This window comes from Eublepharis macularius, chromosome 16 (genome assembly GCF_028583425.1).
Source record: "Eublepharis macularius isolate TG4126 chromosome 16, MPM_Emac_v1.0, whole genome shotgun sequence".
Classification (NCBI taxonomy): domain Eukaryota; kingdom Metazoa; phylum Chordata; class Lepidosauria; order Squamata; family Eublepharidae; genus Eublepharis; species Eublepharis macularius.
In genome coordinates, this window is record NC_072805.1 from 20,121,061 (window position 1) to 20,142,093 (window position 21,033).

Sequence of the window (21,033 nt, forward strand, 5' to 3'; positions counted from 1 at the left end):
TGCATTCTCTAAGTGCTTGGGATGGTCGGCACTTAGTTCCTTCTCCTGGGCGGCTCCTAAGATATGCAGAGCGGGGCGAGGTACTCTCGCTGCGGACGTGGTGTGCCCGCTTCGCCGAAATGGCTTCTCAAAGCAGTCTCTTCCTCTGGGCCTTCTGGCTGCCTAAGAACATGGATGCTGGCTGGGCATAGCTGGGGCTGGATAGCAGGCTGCCCAGTAGCAAGGGCAAGCTCGGGGACCGGCCCGCGGGAGGCTCCAGGCGGGAACTGACCAGGGAGCGCCTAGCCAGGCTCGCTGGAGGTTTCCCCGGCAGGCGCCCGGCTGCTAGCAGCGGCGTGGGCCCATATGAGGCAGACTTCCATGGAGGCAGGGGGAACAGCACACAAAACACAGTCCAAAGCAGGGAACAGGCACGGTCCGTGGCAGATGGCAATGCAGGCACGGGGCACACTTGTAACAAAATCCAAACGCACACTGGGACGTCCAGATACAGGTCAGGGCAGGGCTGCCCAAGAAGAGAGTCCTTTTGTGCAGTTATCCAAACATGGAGTCAGTAAACTACACAGTCTATAACAGCAGCAAGGCAATTGACACGCAGGCAGGAAACTGACACGTGTATTAACACACACACACACGTGCAAGGCAGTCTTTGTGTAGCAATAAAACAGCAACGCAGGAAACTTTAACACAGTTCATGGCAGGCCTTAAAGCAGGGGAGGGGGCCTACTTGGCAACACTGCACTATACACACCCTAATTCCTATTATACTAGGGTAGGCTTAAAGTCACAACATTTTATCAGTCATCACTTACCATGAATCTTTGTCTGGTCTGCCTGACCTTTGTTAACTCCACGTGGTAATGGCAGCCATGAAGACGGAATTGATCAATATGGGTGACTAATAAGGGGTCCTTCCCAGAGTGTCTCTTATTCCCCTTTTGTCTTAGGAATGTATCTCCTCTCTTTGCCTGGCCCCTATGGGTCAGTCCTTCCCTTCTCATTATCCCCAGGAAAAGATACAACAACCCCTCCCACTTCTCTATCCTATCCTAGGTGTTGCATTCCTGCCAGAGTGTAAAATGGCCCCTTGATTGTTCTCTAGGCAGGAGCCTAGCAGCATTTGCATAATCAACTCTTAAGTGCTGGATACTTGAGAGCCATCAACAGGATAGGTCAGGCCTGAAAACAATTAATCTCTCTCCCATTTCTGTTCTTTTTGATGAGAGAGAAACTTCTTGGAATGAATGTGGGGTTTTTGCTGCCTCCCAGCTCCACTTCGTAGCTCAAAGTGGAGGGCATTTCTCCACACCAACCATTATAAAATTATCTCCCACTGGAAGAAGGTGACGCCAGAACAGTGGCTCATACAGAGAAGCAGCAGGTGGCTGCCCTCCTGGGGATAGGTACTTTGTACTCACAGAAGTCTTTAATTATTATAATTAATGTACTTCTCATTACAAACTAGCAGTTCAGTCATGGCATACTCGTGATGCTTTACCTCAGGATCTTTTGAGGATTATTTTCGCTCGCTAAAGTGATCACCAGTGTTTCCTCAGAGCATAAACTAGAATAAAAGAAAATACAGATTTTGAGAAAATTGGCGTATTTGTGAAAGGCAATCTGATCCATGGTTGAGTTTCTGGAATGAATATTTGTCATATTATTCTCCTGTTTTTCCTTCAGCAATCTCAGACTCACTTTCTCTCTACACGAGACAAATTACATGAGGACGCTCAAGTGAAGGGAGCTGTCAATAGGGAGACGCAACGTTAGCTGGGAAGCTGGGTTTTAAAAGACAGATCGGAAGGCTCTGTCAGTTTCACCTCCCTAGAGCTGGCAAGGCAATGATCGCTCCTCAGAGGGTTTATTTCCTCTTCACCTCCCAGAAGGGGAGGTGAAATCGACAGAGCCTTCAGGGAGGCTAAGAGGAAACAAACCCTCTGAGGAGCGATCTTTGCCTTGGCAGCTCAAGAGAGGTGAAACTGACAGAGCCTTCCAATCTGTCTTTTAAAACTCTGCTTCCCAGCTAACGTTGCATCTCCCTTCACTTGAGCATCCTCATGTAATTCATCTCATGTAGAGAGACTCTCATATACCCAGCTCGCCCCACCTCAACTTCTTTGTGCAGTAGGTTAGGCTGAGAGACTGAGACTACATGTGAGCTTCCTGGCCAAGCAGGGATCTGATCAAATGTTCCCATCCCACCCAGTATCCCCAGTCCTAGTCCAACACATTAACGAATGCACCAGACAGGCTCTCGGCCCATTTCGTTAGCAACTGAGGGCTTATCTACATATTACAAAGCCATTGTTCATTGCAGAACAACATAAGAACTTTGCATCAGATGTGGGATGGTAGTTTTCTTCTGCTTGCGACCAAAGCAGGAAGGGAGAAGAAGCTTTAGCATCTTGCCCTGCTGTTTTTGCATTTGCAAACAATTCTCCCTTCTTAAAATCACATTACTTATTTATACGGCAACACATAAGCTGCTGTAGCATAGTGGTTAAGTGAAGTGGTTGGGCTGCAAATCAATGCTCTGCTGGTTTTAAACACTCTATTGCCATGAGTTCAGTAGGTGGCCTTGGGTAAGCCACTCCTCTCAGCCCCAGCTCCTCAGCACTAACGTAATACACTGATCTTGTTCATCACTCTGAGTGGGGCACTCATCTGTCTAGAACAGTGGTATATAAGTGCAGTTATTATTATTATTTTAACAGCAGAGCCATTGGCCACTCTCACTGGGAAGTCTGCAAATGCAAAAATAGCAGTGGGGAGGAGGCTGAAGTTGTTTCTCTGTTCCTGCTTTGGTCACAAGCGTGAAAGAGGGGCGAGGGGAGCTGAAAATGTGAATTGTGCCCTGTTCAGATGAAATAGAAATGTCACATCAGGAGGATTGCAGGAAACATGTGCCTCTGATACACATACCTAGAGAGCTCCAAAACTTAATGTCTGAAATAGGCTAACAGTGAAATCCTAAACAGAGTTACTCTAGTTTAAGCTCACTGAAATCAATGTGTTCAGAATAATCCAGACAAGGCCACAGGCTATGCAACAACGAACCACGCCAAGATATTTTTTATGATTCTTTATTTCAAGGCCCCTCATTGAACCTCCATCTCTCCACTTTGAAGTTCCACCTTTAAAAAAAACCCACATTTCAGAAAAACCAACGCTCTAATGATTCTGAAATATGGGAACATACTAAAGCTATTTTGTTCCGTCAAAATATGCAATTTGGGTATTTCAGAATCCTCTTCAATAATCAGTCTCTCTCTCTCTCTCTCTCTCTCTCTCTCTCTCCTGTTGCTAGGAACATGCTATTGCTCCAGTACTTACATCTCTATCGTGGCCCCTCATGCTTTCCACAACTATAGGATCTTTTGTTATACACAGGCAGTTTTCACACATGGGCTTAAATTGCCTTTGAACTTCTCTCCCACTATTTATGATAACATCTGATCAGTGTTCATGCACAAGAGGAGAGAGATTTGTAATGTGAATGTGTATTCTGAACAAGGTGGGTTTTTAAATTCACATTACAAGGCTCAGGAGCTGCTTTGAGCCTCAAATAGACAAAAATGCACTTAAGGTTCCCCACTGTTTCCGATCTGATCTGACCATATTTCCAATGGATATGGACTCCAATCTATGTGCAGTTATTTGAGAGGAAGGCACATGGAGTTCAGTAAAAACACACAGGATGATGTATTGAAGACTAAAGTTTCAATACATGAAGTTCACAATACTAAAGTTCACATTAAAATATGCTAAGGAAAGGGAAGAAAAATATAACGTATCTAGGCTTAGAGATGCTAAATATACAAGATTTTTGTTTATTTGTATTGTTTGTTTAACTCTCAAAACTATTCTATATGTACTGTTCACATACTTATTGTTTATACGTGATTGTATATGTGTCAATTTAATGTCCAATCTAGAATTTGTATAATCTTTTTATTATGCACTTACTTTACTACACTTTTTAAAAAATTATAATTAAAAAGACTAAAGTTTCATCAGTTTGTTAATTTGTATGCTGCCGGGACCAGCTGTCTATCCAAGTCCCCCAAACAGTCACTGGGGGCAGCACAATTAAGAGGAACCACAAGTGACGCCTGACACAGGTTGGACACTTGTCAGCTTCCCTCAAGTTTTGATGGGAAATGTAGGCATCCTGGTCTTGCCAATTGGCTCTCCGACTGCTGTCCAATGGACTTTTCAACTGTCACTTGTCCAACATTCCGCCAAGCTGCCTACATTTCCCATCAAAACTTGAGGGAAGCTGACAACTGTCCAACCTGTGCCTTTCGTCACTTGTGGTTCCGCTCTCAGCCTGTTGCCAGACACTAGTAGTACAGGACATAACAGGCAGCACCAGGTTGTACTTTGTGGCAATAAGATACCTTGAACCAACCCCATTACTGCCTTTCATCCCACCCAGGTCCTCCAAAGCAAATTACAATAATTATAAAAACAATAGGGAAAGAGCTTTAACTGGCAACTCTGAAAGGAATAGCCAGAAATATACTCAACCTAAACCACTGATTCTCAACCTGGAACCTATCAGTGCCATGGTGTCCACCAAGGGGTTTCTTGGTGCCAGTTTGCTTCATTGACAGAGCCTCTCTTCCCCTAAGCAATGAACCAGACTTGACTTCCGCCCACTTCACCGAAGAAAGAGTATTTCACTGGAACCCAGGAGGCATCACCTTTGGGTCTGCAAGGAGCACCAATTCAGAAACAGCTGCCTCCATCCTAGAAAGATGCTGCTTGGCTATAACCTTGCGAAATTTTGTGATTGGTCGAAGCACCCCATGGCAGCCATCCTTCCTCTTTTCATTCTCTTAATATCTCAGGATTTGTTCCCTTTTACCCCATTTCTCCATTATGCCTTCTGCCACACTGTCCATTCTGAAGCAATTTTCATTCCCCCCCCCCCAAACTGGGAGTCTATTCCCTCTGCAAGGGAAGCCACCTGCAAATCCCCCATTAAAAGCTCACTCATGCAAAGCTTTTTCCTGCAAACCCTGCTAATTCCCCACGTCTAAATCAGCTCTAAGTATGATTTTATCAAGAGGAGTAGGGGAGAGAAGTTACAAGCAATAATACCTTACGTGAACTTCAGCAACATTTGGATACACGGCCAAAGCATTAACAAGAGAGAGGACTCCATCTTGTGAGATTCCATTGTGGCTGATCCTACACGAAAGAACACAACAGGGTCACACTTGTGCCGCCTGTGAAGTGACTGGAACTTACAGGGCAATCCTCACAAGTTGAATGTTCACTGGATATATATCACAGAAGATATATAACGCAGACAAAGGGCCAACCTACATGTTATTTTCAAGAGTTGCAATTATATATCCCAGAAACCAGAAGTATGAGGGGGGTTCAGAATGGGAGGAAAAAATCTTTCCTGGATAGTTTTTAATCCCTACTGGGTCAAACTGCGATGTGAAAGGGAGGCAGTCTTGACTGGAAAAATGACAGAGAGGGGAGATGGGAGGGAAAGAGTTCAGCCCTCCTCATCCACAGCCACGGCCCCAATCAAATATTTAAAAAGAAGGGGATCTGAACACAGCTCTTCAATGAGACATGTAGTTTGGCTAAAAGTTTCCCAGGTTTTTTTTTTGCTTTCTTTTTTATTAAAAATTTGTATATAATTGAAAATAAACCAAAAATCCCTTACCATTACACATATACCAATAAAACAAAAACAACTAATAAACATACAAAAACAAAGTATTTAAACTAAAATGTTTCTGATTTTCTCCAAAACAGATATTTGTATCATGTCAAATCTACACTTTCTCTAAGAAATTATTAACAGCTCTCTTTCTTCTAATGTCAAAATCCCTGAATCCAGAAATCATCAAATCATAGTTATCTCTTTCATATAGATAGTCTATGAAGTTGTTTTCAAGTGTCTTTCAAAAGCCTTTCCTGTTGATGGAAAGCCCATCTTTTGAGAGCTAAACCTTTGCCTGTTAGTACTTGCAGAGATGGGAGCCCAAGAAAGACATCGGTCACAGCATAGCGACGTGTGGCATAGAACTGGGCATGGGACATGTGCACTCCATATCCCATAGCTAGTCTATTGTTGCTGCTGCAGTATCCACTTACTTCATGAGACAGGAAATGTGAATCCTGGGCAAATGTTCTAAAAGACACCTCAACCCATCATTACCAAGACAGTTCCCGGACAGACTGAAAAGAAATATAAGATACAAAGTGTGACAATGGCTGTTTTCACACTGCTTACCTTCCCTCGGAATGACCCGGAACATCATGCAAAAAACGCAGATCACATTTTCTCGCGTGAGATTTGCACGATGTCGTGCAAATCTTGCGTGAGAAAACACGATCTTCCGCGGTCTTTGTGCGATGTTCCGGGTCGTTCCGAGGGAAGGTAAGCAGTGTGAAAACGGCCTAGATATATAGAGAAAACACCAAAACATTTTACTAATGTATTTCCAAGCTAGGTCAAAATCAAAGTTATTAGCTCACTGATACCTGAAATAATTTTTATAGCTTCTGCTAATACACTTAACATTTATTCCTTATCTCATTTTGAGTAACTTCTGTTAAATAGTTTTTGATTAATATCAACAGCAACAAAATTAGATATAACCTTTATCTGGGGGAAAACAGCTATTTCTAGTATTTCTATTAAAAGTACAGAATATGATGACATTTTATGGTGAAATTAATGTATTATTCAGGGACTTCTGCAGGAAACTGCTAATTTTCTCTTTTAGGGTATATTTATGTAATTGTACTGGAATTGTGTTATTTATTTATTTATTTATTTATTTATTTATTTATTCGTTTTATCATATTTATATTCCGCCCTCCCTGCAAGCAGGCTCAGGGTGGATAACAGCATTATCGAATAAACATCAACATCGAATAAAACATATTATTTTTAACAAAGAAAGAACCACCTGGCGACACTGCAGGCTTAAACCATGCTCATCCTGCTTTACATTTTTGAGAATGTAACAAGAGAGTTTCAACTTACTCCAGTTCTACAAGGCAGCCACTCTTCTCAAAGATTACACACAGTCCTTTAATATCATCCTGGCCAATGTCACAGTCTATCAGCCTGTTGGAGGACAGATTAATGAGAAAGGAGAGACGTAGGAGCAAGCCTTTAATAAGAAGAAAAATGCTCCATGCAGCCTAATTTCCTGTTTCCAACTGCATTTGTACGCTATAGCTTAAGGGGCATTTCTAAGCAGGGCTTTTTTTCAGCTGGAACATGGTGGAACAGAGTTCCGGAACCTCTCAAAAATGGTCACATGGTTGGTGGCCCCGCCCCCTGATCTCCAGACAGAGGGGAGTTGAGATTGACCTCCGCACCGCATCTAAACTCCCCTCTGTCTGGAGATCAGGGACGGGGCCACCAGCCATGTGACCATTTTCTCCGAGGGCAACCCACTGAGTTCCACCACCTCTTTTCCCAGAAAAAAAACCCTGATTGTAAGAATTCAGCTTATGATTGTAGCTCTGCACTATTTAGGTTTCAGCAGTTTTTTTAAAAAGCATTGTGGAGTCTGTTCTCTGGAATTCTAGGGTACTACTGGGAATTCCTGGTGGAATCCAAATCAAAACAGAAGACTAAATGAATCTAGCACTTTGGATGTGAGGTACTAACAGTGGCATCCTAGGCAGAGTTAGACCCTTCAAAGCACCGTTGATTTCAATGGCCTTAGAAGGGTATGACTCTGATTAAGACAGCACTGCATAAATTACAAAAATTGTAACTGGTGCATCTGCTTTTGTCATGGAGCCAGATCCCCAACTCCATCATCAAAGGTGCAAGCATAGAACACTGTCATTGCAAATGAGGGAAACATTCTTCATATGCTGATAGAAAGAAACATTGGCCCTTTTCACACTACTTACCTGCTCCCGGAACATTGCGAAACATCGCGCAAAAAACCGCAGAAGACAGCGTGTTCTTGTGGGGGTTTTGCGCGACATCGCACAAAATTCTTGCAAGAAGACGCTATCTTCCGCATTTTTTGCACGATGTTTTGCAACGTTCTGGGAGCAGGTAAGTAATCTGAAAAGGGTCTTGGGGTGAGATACATTTCATCCTCTGGTTCTTCAGTTCAGTCTATTATCCTGTTCCTTTGAAGGAAGCAAAAGTGTAACTAAATCAGAACTGCTTAATTTGCACATACCTGCAGTGTATTTCTCGACTTTCTTGACTATCCACAAAATGCAAGAAAGCATTTTCACTGGATCTGTAAACATACAAGGAAAGATCTTCATTTTAATACAGCAAGGGACAAACTTAGAACATGAAAAGGGTGTTAAGCAAGAGGTACGGAATCATAAAGTCCTTGTGCTGTGATTTCTCTTGGACTGTGAGTGGAAATACACGTCGCAAATTACCTGGGGATGCTCAAGTGCAGGATTTTATGTGTGGTCCTCAATTCATGTGCAGGCTGTTCTTGCTCGGTGCATGTGAATGCTGATTTCACAGGAGCTCCCTTTGTGTGATTGCATCTGCAAATGTGTCCAGAGGACACAGCGCCAATTCAGCACTGTTTTCCCTGTGAGAACAAGCACTGTAGGCTCCTTTGACTTGCCTGCATTTCAATGAATGGATATGGGAGATGGGGGAAACTGGGATATTTTTTAGCAGTTGATGAGGAACTAATATCAAACACGCAAATGTATTCACACGGAGCAAACTGAAGTGTGACTGTGTGATCGAGCGCATGGGAAGTTGAAGGAGGGACACATGAAATGAGGTTCACTTGAACATCCCTACATACTTAATAATTTGTATTTCCACCCTGACAGCCAGCATGGTACAGCAGATAGAATACCAGACTAAGGTTGGAATCCCCATTTTGCCATGGAAACTTACAGGATGACCCTTGGTCAGTCAGTGTTATTAAAAGGATCAAATGGAGGAGAGGAGAATGAGATTGTCAACCTGTTTGGGTTCCACTGTGGGTCAGATAAGGGGGGTATAAATAAAGAAATAAACGTAGTATAGTTCTAAAACGGCCTTCAGTCTCTTACCTGACTTCAACTTCACAGATTCGCTCACACAGGTTAAAGCTATTGGCCAGCAGGAAAATGCAACTTCGTGAAAATGGATTATTTCTGATGCTGCAGAAGGAGGGACAAATCATATATGATACCAAGTCAGACCACCGGTCCATCTAGCCCAGGATTTTCTACTCTGACTGGCAGCAGCTCTCCAGGATCTCAGGCAACAAAATATCTTTCCCAGCACCTGCTTTGAGATTCTTTAAATGGATATGCTGGGGACGGAGGACTACAAGTTTTACTGCATGCAAAGCAGATGCTCTGCCAAAGCGTGCTATCCCCTCCCTGCTCCAAGCTCCTCTTCAAAATGCAGAGTTGAAAATCAGGTGGATTTGAAGGAGGCCAATTAGCAAATCAGAATGACTGCAAATATAGTCATTGTCTTTCCAAGGTGGGATCCCCAGAACTGATTTCTCATCTAAGGAGGGAATTGACATCCTCTGAAGCCTGTCAGGAGACCTTAAAATCTGCCAGGGCTTTCCCAGATCCCAAGCTTCCAGTATTTGTAGAAGACCCCAACCCCCGCCTAAATCCAGAAGAACATCCTCTGAGCACAGCCCCATCAAAGAGTTCTCAGATAATCCAGGTTCTCTACAACAACATGGGGGCTTGCATTGCATGAAAAATCTGCAAAATCTGAGCAGTGATGCATCTAGTTGCAAAAAGACTAGCCTCTGAAGGCTCCTTTGTTATCAGATAAAGTTAAAAGAGTCAGAGGAAATTAATTGTATTGGAGTTCCCCAGACTCAGCCTTGCCCTTTAACCAGCACACCTAAGAAAAGAGATGAATGATTCTTCACGTGAATTATCTTTGCCGTACATGGACGCATGAAGCTGCCTCATAATGAATCAGACCCTCAGTCCATCAAGTTCAGTCTCATCTACACAGACTGGCAGTGGCTCTCCAGGGTGTCTCAGGCAGAAGTCCTTCACATCACCTACTACCTGATCCTTTCAACTGCAGATAGCAGGGATTGAACCTGGGACCTTTTGCAAGCCAAGCAGATGTTCTACCACTGAGCCACAGCCCTGCCTTGGCCACAGAGGATGACACTCAAACTTACCTCAAGAACTTCAAACTGTGGAGATGGGGGAGAAACCTCAGTAGTTGTTCGATGCCTTGATCACTCAGTGTGTTCCTAGAAAAGCTGCATAGCCAAGGAAGGAAACACACCAGAAGGGAGTTTACCATAATCAGAGCCAAACTACAAGTGATGCCTGACACAGGTTGGACACTTGTCAGCTTCCCTCAAGTTTTGATGGGAAATGTAGGCAGCTTGGCGGAATGTTGGACAAGTGACAGTTGAAAAGTCCATTGGACAGCAGTTGGAGAGCCAAGCTGCAAGACCAGGACACCTACATTTCCCATTAAAACTTGAGGGAAGCTGACAAGTGTCCAACCTGTGTCAGGCGTCACTTGTAGCTTGGCTCTCGGAACAAGAAAAATATAGGAAATTTACCAAAACAGTGGAAAGTTACACAACATACTTAGATGTGATTGGAGTTGGAGGTATCAAATCAATTCCACTACTCATGAGCACAGAATCATTACATGCAGTGCTTCCAGAGAGGAGACATTAAAAGCTTAATTCGTTTTAGATTTTTCTCCTGAATTTATGCTCGGTACATGAGTGATGGTAGGTTGTTAGGAGCTTTATGCTAAAATGTTGGACATCCACAGGAGTTGGGCGAGGGGAGGGGGAGTTGTCTGCACTGTTATTGTGCAAATTTGGGCATGTAAATAAGGTCCAAAATTCTGCTCCCCACAGAGCCAAGCTACAAGTGACAGATGACACTTGAACAGCAAGTGAACAAACTCACATGTATTCCTCCCTGTTCACTTGCGCTCCACTTGCGCTCCATGTGATCAAGTGGAGCGCAAGTGGAGCACAAGTGAACAGGGAGGAATACACGTGAGTCAGTTCACTTGCCGTTAAAGTGTCATTCATCACTTGTAGCTTAGCCCACAGGCTATCAGTGAGTGGAGTTCATTCACATATACAAAAGGCACAGCACTTACTTGATCTCTGATAGCCCGGAGCATGTGTTCAGAATTCCAAAGAGTCTAACAACATCCTGGGGGGCCATTGCACAATCCCTGAGACTGAAGCACATACCCCATGTTCAGAACTCCCAAACTGCAAAGAGTTAATCAGAATCCCCTCTTCTAGGAGGACGGGTTTGTAAATTCGACTTTAGTTCTATATACAGGGCCAATGCACATGACACAAAGTCCCACAAGGACTTTGTATGAGATGCACACTGAGAAGTCTATGCCTTCCAAATGCTACGGACCCAGTTCTGACTGCAATTATGGCATGCAGATGGAAGTAGCTTCAGTCTTCCCTCCTGGGTCACTTTCACATCCTGAAATGGTTTCAGGTGTGAAACTTCCAGGTAATGATGGCTACTTTTAAGTTGCCTACTGGAGCAAACAGCAGTTCTCCACGGCCATTTCAGGATGGTTAAATGGTGGTGGCAGAGTGGGGGAAGGGAGCTGCCATGCACTCTCAAGAATTGGATTTTTAAATCAGAGTTTAATTGTGAATAGAAGGGATAACACTGCCTTAAACAGGGGGCAGAGTGCATTTCACTCAACAGAGAGTCCCCCTTCTCTAGATTTGGAAGGAAAAGTTTCCAGATCAGAAGGTGAGGTTTACCAGCAGACTTGCACCCCACTATGTCCTTTTCCTAAAAATTAAGCACTGCTTGAAAGCAGCTCGATGCAAATCCTTGCTTTTTTTAAAAAAAAGGTATATATATATTTTTAAAAGAAATAAGCAAATAAATGGCACAATCCACCAAGAAGTTTCCCTGCACAAGCCTCTTTGAAAGGAAAGGGAGTCACATAAAAATGCTGCTCGTGCGCACTCACACACTGCTGCCATTCATTTCCAGGGCTTGCACAGGAGACTGTCCTGGTGGACTGAGCTCAGTCCTTAAACATCCCTCTGATGGGTCATACATATGTGCCATCAAGTCTCAACCGACTTATGGTGACCCCAGCAAGGAGCTTTCAAGGAAAGTAAGAAGCAGAGAGGGTTTGCTATAGCCTTTCTCTGCAGAGTCTTCCTTGGTGGTCTCCCATCCAAGTACCGACCCTGCTTAGCTTCTGAGAGCTGATAAGATCGCCCTATACCATGCTACCTTCCCTCCCTTAATGGGTCATATTCTGTCTGAATTCTCTTCCCCGCCTCCCTTTAAACAGGATAGAAGAAGATGGTTTCAGGAGAAAGCTGCTTTGGCAACAGTACCACAATCCGAACAATATTTTCATCTGCAATTCTTTTGAGAGACTTTAGCAGGGGTCATTTTGTAGAAAAAAAGCTGGAGCAACTCATTAGCATAACTCATTAGCATATGCCACATCCCTTGACATCACCGGAAGTGTGTCATAACTGATTTGCATATGCCACACTCCCTGACATCACCTATCCTGGCTGTTTTGGACCCCATCCTGGCCATTCAGGGCCGAAATTGGGCCCAAAATGGCAAAAAGGGGCTGAAAATGGCCAAAAAGGGGCCCAAAACGGTCAGGATCAGGCCGCTGCTGAATGGGAGAGTGATCCCCCACCCATAAGAGGCCTGATCCAGACCATTTCAGCCCCAATCCAGGCTGAAATGGGCCCAAAATGGCCGAGAGTCAAGTGGGCAGGGCCACCTGACATGTGACCTCTTTGGGGAACTGCCGGAACTGCGTTCCAGTGCGTTCCCCCTCGAAATGAGCCCTGGCAGAAACATAAATGGCTCCTTACCTAAAACGGCGGGCAAGTACTGAGTGTTGTGGACAAACCAGCAGCTCCCCTTCATGTTCACCAGTCAGTTTGGGCCTTTGGAGGGAGAAAAATCCATCCGGTTAGTTGACCTGAAGATAGGCCCATGTGACTGCTGCGATCTTGTGGGAGTGTGGGGAAAACACTGTGATATCAGGGCAGGATCCAACTTCCTGAAAATCTCAGGGTTTTTTAAAAAGTTTCTGGCCCCTATGACTGTGACAATACACTTGGAAGTAAGTGGATAACCCCGCCAAAATTGCTTTCATCTTCATATAAGAAAGGCAAGATGATATATTTTGAAAAGAAATAAGAAAACAAAAGGCACAATAAACAGAAATTCTCCTCCTCGTTGACATGAATCTCAGCTGTGCAGGAAAGAGAGAATAAAATTTTCAAAGCTTTGAGAGGGGGAAAATGTCAGTGGACATTATAAAAGTTCTGGAAGAACTAGAAAGAGAAGGGAGAAGAGAAGCAGAGGCAGAAAATCAAAATTACCAATAAGGGGAAAACAGTATATTACAGTAATTTTCAAGGTGCACTGACAGGATTGGATATTTACCTGAACCTGTCTCCAAAGGATAAGTGAACTGACTGGGGATTTCCCAAACTGTAATGAAGAAAAAAGATTGTGCGCATGACAGAATTCTATTGTTGTTGTTATTGTTATCATAAAAGCAGGTTTTCCGGATTATACCAGATGCTTTTAAAAATCCTGATCTTGTGAACTGTCTCTTGAACTTACTCCAAGTGAATTGAGGTCATCTGTTTCAAGGTGGAAAAGGATCGTACCAAGCAAAAAACACCATCCAGGGATATATCATTCTGATTCAATCTACAAGCAGAGAAAAGCAGCTAAGTCCTCATTTCAAGAAATTCAATTTATTACTGCATAAGAACATGATAAGATTCTAGGAATCATGGCTGAAATTGTCTCCCTCCCTTCAAGTGCCATCCCAGCTATAGATTCTCCGGCTATTAGAAATAGGTAACAAAAGCCACAATACTAAGGGAACCTCTCACTAGGAAAAGTACACCCCAGCCAAAATGGCATCACAGCAAAAGAAGGGGGTGGCAGTGGCGGGAGTTAGGCTAATATGGGGTAGGCTCAAGGAAGGAAACACCCAGCTGTTTGCTCGACAGGAAAGATGAACAAATCTCAAATCCATAGCTCTAATGTTATGCATAACAGTTACTGACCACAAAAATTGTGCTTGGAAGTAAAGAAAAAAAGTTGTGCCTCACGAAAGCTCATACTGGAATTAATGTTGTTATTAGTCTTTAACATGCCACTGGGTCTTTTGTTTTATTTTGCTACAACAGACTAACATGGCTACCCCTTTGCATATCCTTTATGAACTTTTAAAATCTCAATGCTTACTGAAGTGGTAAACTGTGTCTGGGGGCTCTACCACGTGAGACTTTTGGTGGGAGTTCAAAGTGACCTGCTGCTCCTCTATTCAAAAATCTCCCTACACACAGAAAGGTAGCACTTTCTAGCTGAGCATCCTCCCCACCCCACAAGCTAGTTTTCTACATTCAGGCATTTATTCTGGTTGGTGGAGCATGCTGTCACATGAGCCTTCACCAGCATTCTGAAGAATCTCAAGGTTCAGTAAGAACCAAGCCAACGTACGAATCCCAGCCTACAGACTTTATTGCCTCCCCAAGTAGGACCTTCACTTACATTACAGAATGCAGCGCTTTCATATCCGGAAGAAGTTCCGCCACCTTCAGAACCCCCAAGTCTACCAGAGAATTATTTGACAAACTACAATTTTAAAAAGAAGAGATGATGATTATTTTTTAACTTCTAGTGTTCAGGCTCGCTAAGACCAGTCATGACAGTTAAATAAATAATGATGGAATGAATCAAATGACACGTTGTTTTCATCTTTCATCCTCTATAAGCCATTTACAATGAAATCTTGGGAAAGGATTTCGCTGTAATCCTGTAGTATGTGGAACTTCTGGGGAACAAAAAAATTCCATCTGGTCCAACAGAGTCGTGGGAATCCTCTTTCTATTAAATCGTTTCAACTTTCCCCATTCCCTCCCCCGCCCCCATATCTCACAGCAAGCAAACCCAATGGCCTATTCACATGAAAGTGCGGAAGTCTATATGTGATGGGCAGGGCTTTTTTTCAGGGGGAACGCAGGGGAACGGAGTTCCGGAACCTCTTGAAAATGGTCACATGGCTGGTGGCCCCGCCCCCTGATCTCCGCAATCTAAACTTCCCTCTGTCTGGAGATCAGGGGCGGGGCCACCAGCCATGGGACCATTTTCTCCGAGGGCAACCCACTGAGTTCCACCACCTCTTTTCCCAGAAAAAAAGCCCTGGTGATGGGAGATCAGGATGGAACCTTCACAGCCTTGCCAGTTGCAGGTCTGCTTCATACCCGTATTTTTCCAATACCACGTAAGTTCTACGATGCACACAAAGCCAAAGTATTGTGAGAATGCTATTGATCCATTACATCCAAAACATAGAGACAAGCAGGACTGACAAGGGGGTGGGCTTGATTCGCTCCCTCCTCCCTCTCAGCTTTTTGCACCCCTGAAACTGTGCCCTGTAGGTTAGGAACTACCCTCCCTTCCTCAAACATATTACAAGAAAGAAACAACTTACTCCAACTCAGTTACATTGCGACAACTTCTCAGGGCCAAGCATAAATTCTTCAAATCTTCACCCTGAAAATTGTTGCCTGTCAAGCTAAAACAGAAAGAAAATCCATTTAATTCCTGAGGTTCAATATAAAATAAATGGTTTTGCAAAAAACAACAATACAGAACTGGAGTTCTGATGGACATTTTAAGTCCAAATGAAATGTGTCCTACTGTTCCTTACTCCTAGCCTAGCTACCTGCCAAATCTTCTCTCACCCTCCAGTTTCTTCAGGATTGCAAGTTTCTTACTAAACCATAACAGGCAAAATTATTTTTCTTAATTTTTTTGGAACAGCCCCTGATCATTATATGTTTTCACATTTCAATTTTGTTTCATCCACATAATTAGAATTTATTTAGTCATTTACTTTATTTATATCCCACCTTTCTTACAAATGGAGACCCAAAGCAACTTACATCATTCTCGTCTCTATTTTATCTTCACAACAACCCTATAAGGTCGGTTAGGCTGAGTGCGTGACTGGCTCAAGGCCACCCAGTGAGCTTCCGTGGCAGAGTGGGGATCTCCCGGATCCTAATCCAACACTCTAACCACTATGCTATGCTGACTCTTAATATCTCATCTTGCTTTCCATTAACATGGGCTGTTTCCACGCTACTCACCTTCTTCCGGAATGCTGCGAAACGTTGCGGAAAAAGCTCAGAAGATAGCATCTTCTCGTGCGAGTTTTGCACAATGTCGTGCAAAACTCGCAAGAGAAGACGCTATCTTCCGCATTTTTTTCGCGGCGTTCCGCAGTGTTCCGGAAGAAGGTGAGTAGTGTCAAAACAGCCATGCTCAAGGCCACTAACAAAACTGTACAAATGAATTTATATACAATTAAATAGGAATGAAACAGATTGATCCCAAAGCTTACTATATTCCAAACTAACCTAACCTTTGGCCCGGAGAGCAAGATCCCTAATTCCTGCAGTCACAATCCCCAGTTCAAGATCTTTGGCACCTTACAATGCCTTTACAACACAAGCTGTTTTCTAAACAGCCTCACTGGTCTCTTAGCAAACAGGACTGATGCCAATGTACCATATTTTTCTTGATGTTGCCAACATCCGTTCTTTATCAGGGCTCAACTGATCTTCATTCAAAGAGTAAGTCCTGAAGCAATAACAAATGAAAAACATTATTCAATGGTGAGGAGAAAAAAAAGAATCAATGTACAAGTATGAACTTCGGTCCAACTGACCAGCAGCGGCAAAAAAAAAACCAGTGCCATTATAGATTAAGGCTGCCTTCACACACGTTGGATAATCCACTTTCAATACTCTTTAGTGAACATTTGGAACTGCTTTTCCATGTGTGGAACAAAAAATCCACTTCCATAGGATTGCTAAAGTGCATTGAAAGTGCATTATTCAACGTGTGTGGAAATGGCCTATATTTAATAGACATGCTGAAATGTAAGGCTTGTGTAGCAATTGGTCTGTAGCTCTTGTAGGCTGCTTCCACACATGTTGGATAATGCACTTTCAATGCTCTTCAGTGATCATTTGGAACTGGGTTTTTGTGTGTGAAACGAAAAATCCACTTCCAAAGGATTGCTGAAGTGCATTGAAAGTGCATTATGCAACGTGTGTGGAAACGGCCACAGTCAGCTATTGGTCCAAAAGCCAGGGTCCTAAGGTAACTTGTGGTAAAAATTAATTTAAAAAGAGAATAAGCACAAATTAAATAAGCACAAATAACTAGAGGAGAATTACAGAATAGCAACACAAATGAATGAGAACTGTAGCCATTAAGCAACCAGTCAGCTTATAGATTTGAACGTCCCTTAAGGAGGGTAGAAACAGGTCTAACTTTTTAAAGGTGAAGGAGGTGATTGAAAAGTGCTCTCGTTGTCCTGAAAACACACATTTTGTGCAATTTCTCTTTTGCATTTTGAATCCAGGGGTTTGAAAAATAAAAAAATCCCTTTTGCCCAGTTTCTACTAATTCAGAATTAAATTTCAGATGTTCCGTTTTAATTTTTCTTTCATTTGCTTGTGTGTATCTGTAGTATGTGGTAGATATCATGAGGGCAACTCAGCCCCAAATCCTTGAAGGACAGAAAGACTGGAAAGTGATATATCAGAATCCTTTTGGAAGCTTTTCTATGGTATTTAACTGCTTTCACAATCTCCCTGAGCACTTTGCTCCAAAGAAGCCAGTAGTTCAAGGCCATTTCCACACACGTTGAATAATGCACTTTCAATGCACTTTAGCAATCCTTTGGAAGTGGATTTTTTGTTCCACACATGGAAAAACAGTTCCAAATGTTCGCTAAAGAGTATTGAAAGTGGATTAGAGGATTTAGTGAACATTTGGAACTGCTTTTCCATGTGTGGAACAAAAAATCCACTTCCAAAGGATTGCTAAAGTGCATTGAAAGTGCATTATTCAACATGTGTGGAAACGGCCCATGTCTAAATATATCCAGTCCCTCTTGCCTTACCCTTTATTGCTTGCTTTCAAGATATTTCAGTATCCTCTCAAGTTTTTCCTCAGCCTCTTTCAGTATGTTCACATCCTCTTTCAATTTTAATACAAAAATCAACACAGTGTTAAGGCTGTAGTAGCCTCTACGGTATGACTAGAGATAAGCTTATTTATCAGATCACCCTTCAGTCCTGCTCAATAGCCAAAACATAGGAGATACGAGTAGCTTCAATAGCAGGTCTCTTTATTGCTTCCAACTGGAAGAGAACACTTACAGATGAGGACTACTAAAACACATGCTGGAAGATTGAAACTCATAGACCTAAGTGAGGCCCTTCCCATACAGGTCTTAATGGGGGGAGAAACTAGCTGTTGAGAGCTTAAAGGTATACACCAGGGGTCCCTAGCCTGCCAATACCTTTCCTGGTGCCCACCAAGTGTTTTTAGAAAATGGACAGGGCCAAGTAGGGGTTTTGTCCAGCTGGGCTTTTGACGGGCTATGCAGATTTTTAAAAACATAGCTTTGGCAGCAGCTGCCACTACAGGACAAGGACCCTGTGAGGCAGAAGGTAAGCTATGGCAGCCATTTTGTGGCAGGAGCTGCCTCCTATGGCAGACATCTCGTGGCTGTACTCACCACCCTGTGTCAGAATTCCAAAGGTGCCCAGAGGCTCAAAAAGGTTGGAGACCCCAGTATGCACACTTACATACATCACAAAGGCAGTCCTACTATTCTCAACAGCAGTTACAGAAGATTCTCCATCTGTTATCCAAAAATGAGAACAAAGGCCTTTTTTAGGACCTACCAAAATGACACAAAAGAGCAGGTCAAGTTTTCAAAGTTCACCAGAACTCGTCATCAGACTGGATGATACAAAAACAAACAGAAAAGCAGTTTTCTTGGGTCGAGAACTCTGAGTCTTGTTTCTGGATTTTGCTTTAGACCAGCATGGCTGCCTGTTGCTTCTTTCCCATCCATTTTCTGATTCCCATTTCTGAAATTTCTGTACATATCCCTTGCCTGTCCTCTCGTGTTTTGTGCAAGTCATCATCTTTTTAATGTGTATTTTAAAGAGACAGATATGCCTTTATATGCATATACTTTATATTTCACCTTACAAAAACGATGAACCTTTTTTAATAGCAGTTTTGAAACTGTCACAGGAATGGGGAAAGGCGAATTGGCGACAGGTGCCCTTTTCCCATTTTCCTAGCATTCTGGAAACATTGCAGAACTTCACTTCTCAGAGCTTTCCACAATGTAGTACAGATACAATACAACACAAGCAAACACTAGAAAATTAAAACTGTGCATTTTAGTAGAAATTGGACAAAGGGGATTTATTATATTTCTAATCCCTGGATTCAAAACGCAAAGACTTTTTTTAAATGAAGAAAGTTTGTTGACTTTTGCAGCTGTTGTCAATCATGAATGTTTCTTTTCAGAGTAAATATTCCATTTACAAAGCAGGCTGATCGCAAAGAAGTTTTTTGTACCTGGAATGAGAATCATCAGTAACCGTTTTGTTAGCCAGTGTCAAAACTGCAGTTTTCTGATGAAGACTAAAGAAAAGAGAGAAGGATTTGTATAATATTAAACAGGATAATTAAGATTTAATGGGGCAGAATGGTCAATTGGAAGCAATTTGCTAGGAATCAGTGGGATACTGACTCTACCAGTAATGGCTGGCAGACATGAATGAGGGGAACAGAGGAGGAGGACCACTCCCAATTCCCCATGTACATACAATGGAAGTGTAATTTCAACCTCCTTGTGCATGCCAAATATCGCTACATATACCAGCATAAAAGAAATTACCCTGTTTTCCCTTAGGTCTGTCCATCTCAACAGTCAATTGTTCATCTGACAAAGTAACTTGCACTGCACAAATATTCACATATTTGTAACAGCAGCGCATGGGTTGTTCATGCAGCATGGCTAGCTAAGAATTACTGCTGGCAAACTTAGGGCCAAGCTACAAGTGATGAATGACACTTGAACAGCAAGTGGATTGAGCGGAGAGCAAGTGGAGGGCAAGTGAACAGGGAGGAATACACTTGCCATTCAAGTGTCATTCGTCACTTGTAGTTTGGCCCTTAGATGCCGTTAAGGAGCCCTAAGGGTACATCTACACCATGGATTTAAACTGGTTTGATAAACATCCCCTCCACCCAAACACTGGGAATGGTAGTACTGCAAAAATGCAACTTTACTACACCAGTATTTGCCGGTGTGTGTGCATGCAATTAATATAGTATAAAATCAATTTGTGTTTTAAGCCTTCTGCTGATATCCAAGAGATAAACTTGAAGAAGAGCTCAGGGAACAAATGAAATGAGGAAAGCAGTTACCCACTGCCCAATGCACCACACTGCCTCTTTTAATTTAATCACTGTATTTATATTCCAGGGAACAGCATGACAAAGTAGAAATATAAAATGCTTAAGAAAAAAGGATCATATCTTGATTGAATCCAGGCTTACCTGGCTTCAAGTTTCTGGATATTTGGACAAATCTTCATTGAATGCAAGAGACAGAAAATGCTCTCCAGAGACAGCTGGTTGTTATTTAAACTGCAAGGGAACCAATTCAGATATAAACTAGTTACCTTCATTAAAAACACAAGAGAGTGAGTGAGTGTTTGTGTCTGTCTCCACCTGTGACCCCGTAGACATTTCTGGAGAAGAAAGAGCAATCATATGCATGAGTGTAAGACAGCTTCCTTATTTATTAGGGCTTTATCCTGTCTTTTCTCCAAGGAACTCTAGGGGGCATACCTGCCTCTCCCCTCCTCCATTTACTCCATACAACAGCCTTGTGAGGGAGGCTAGGCTTTGAGAGAATGACTGGCCAAGTTTATTGGGTTATTGAGAAATCTGAATCTGGATTTGCTCTTATACCCCAAAGGAAAGCTTTCTCATTCTACCACTGCACTCATCCTTGCAACAACAACAAACGTGCTTTCTCTGTGGTTGACCCCCACCTTATATGGAATGAGGTCAGGAAAGCTCCCAGTCTCCTGGTTTTCCAGAAACTATGAAAAACTAAAAAAAATTAGGAAGGCTTTCTACCCATAAGCAGCA

The 21,033-nt window shown here is 42.8% G+C and overlaps 1 protein-coding gene across 2 annotated transcripts in view; it reads right to left on the reverse strand.

Annotated features, from left to right (window-relative positions):
* Positions 1 to 21,033, reverse strand: part of NLRC5 (NLR family CARD domain containing 5) — a 91,616-nt gene that overhangs the window by 34,254 nt on the left and 36,329 nt on the right. For both annotated transcript variants that reach the window (XM_055000827.1, XM_055000828.1), the window contains exons 14-29: positions 20,434 to 20,523; positions 19,447 to 19,512; positions 16,561 to 16,632; positions 15,479 to 15,562; positions 14,536 to 14,619; positions 13,594 to 13,683; positions 13,411 to 13,458; positions 12,831 to 12,905; positions 11,096 to 11,179; positions 10,140 to 10,223; positions 9,046 to 9,135; positions 8,193 to 8,255; positions 7,025 to 7,108; positions 6,127 to 6,210; positions 5,110 to 5,199; positions 1,499 to 1,564 (exon numbers count right to left, since the gene is read on the reverse strand). In XM_055000827.1, the coding sequence (XP_054856802.1) occupies positions 1,499 to 1,564; positions 5,110 to 5,199; positions 6,127 to 6,210; positions 7,025 to 7,108; positions 8,193 to 8,255; positions 9,046 to 9,135; positions 10,140 to 10,223; positions 11,096 to 11,179; positions 12,831 to 12,905; positions 13,411 to 13,458; positions 13,594 to 13,683; positions 14,536 to 14,619; positions 15,479 to 15,562; positions 16,561 to 16,632; positions 19,447 to 19,512; positions 20,434 to 20,523 (1,254 nt within the window). The remainder of the gene's footprint in view (positions 1 to 1,498; positions 1,565 to 5,109; positions 5,200 to 6,126; positions 6,211 to 7,024; positions 7,109 to 8,192; positions 8,256 to 9,045; positions 9,136 to 10,139; positions 10,224 to 11,095; positions 11,180 to 12,830; positions 12,906 to 13,410; positions 13,459 to 13,593; positions 13,684 to 14,535; positions 14,620 to 15,478; positions 15,563 to 16,560; positions 16,633 to 19,446; positions 19,513 to 20,433; positions 20,524 to 21,033) is intronic.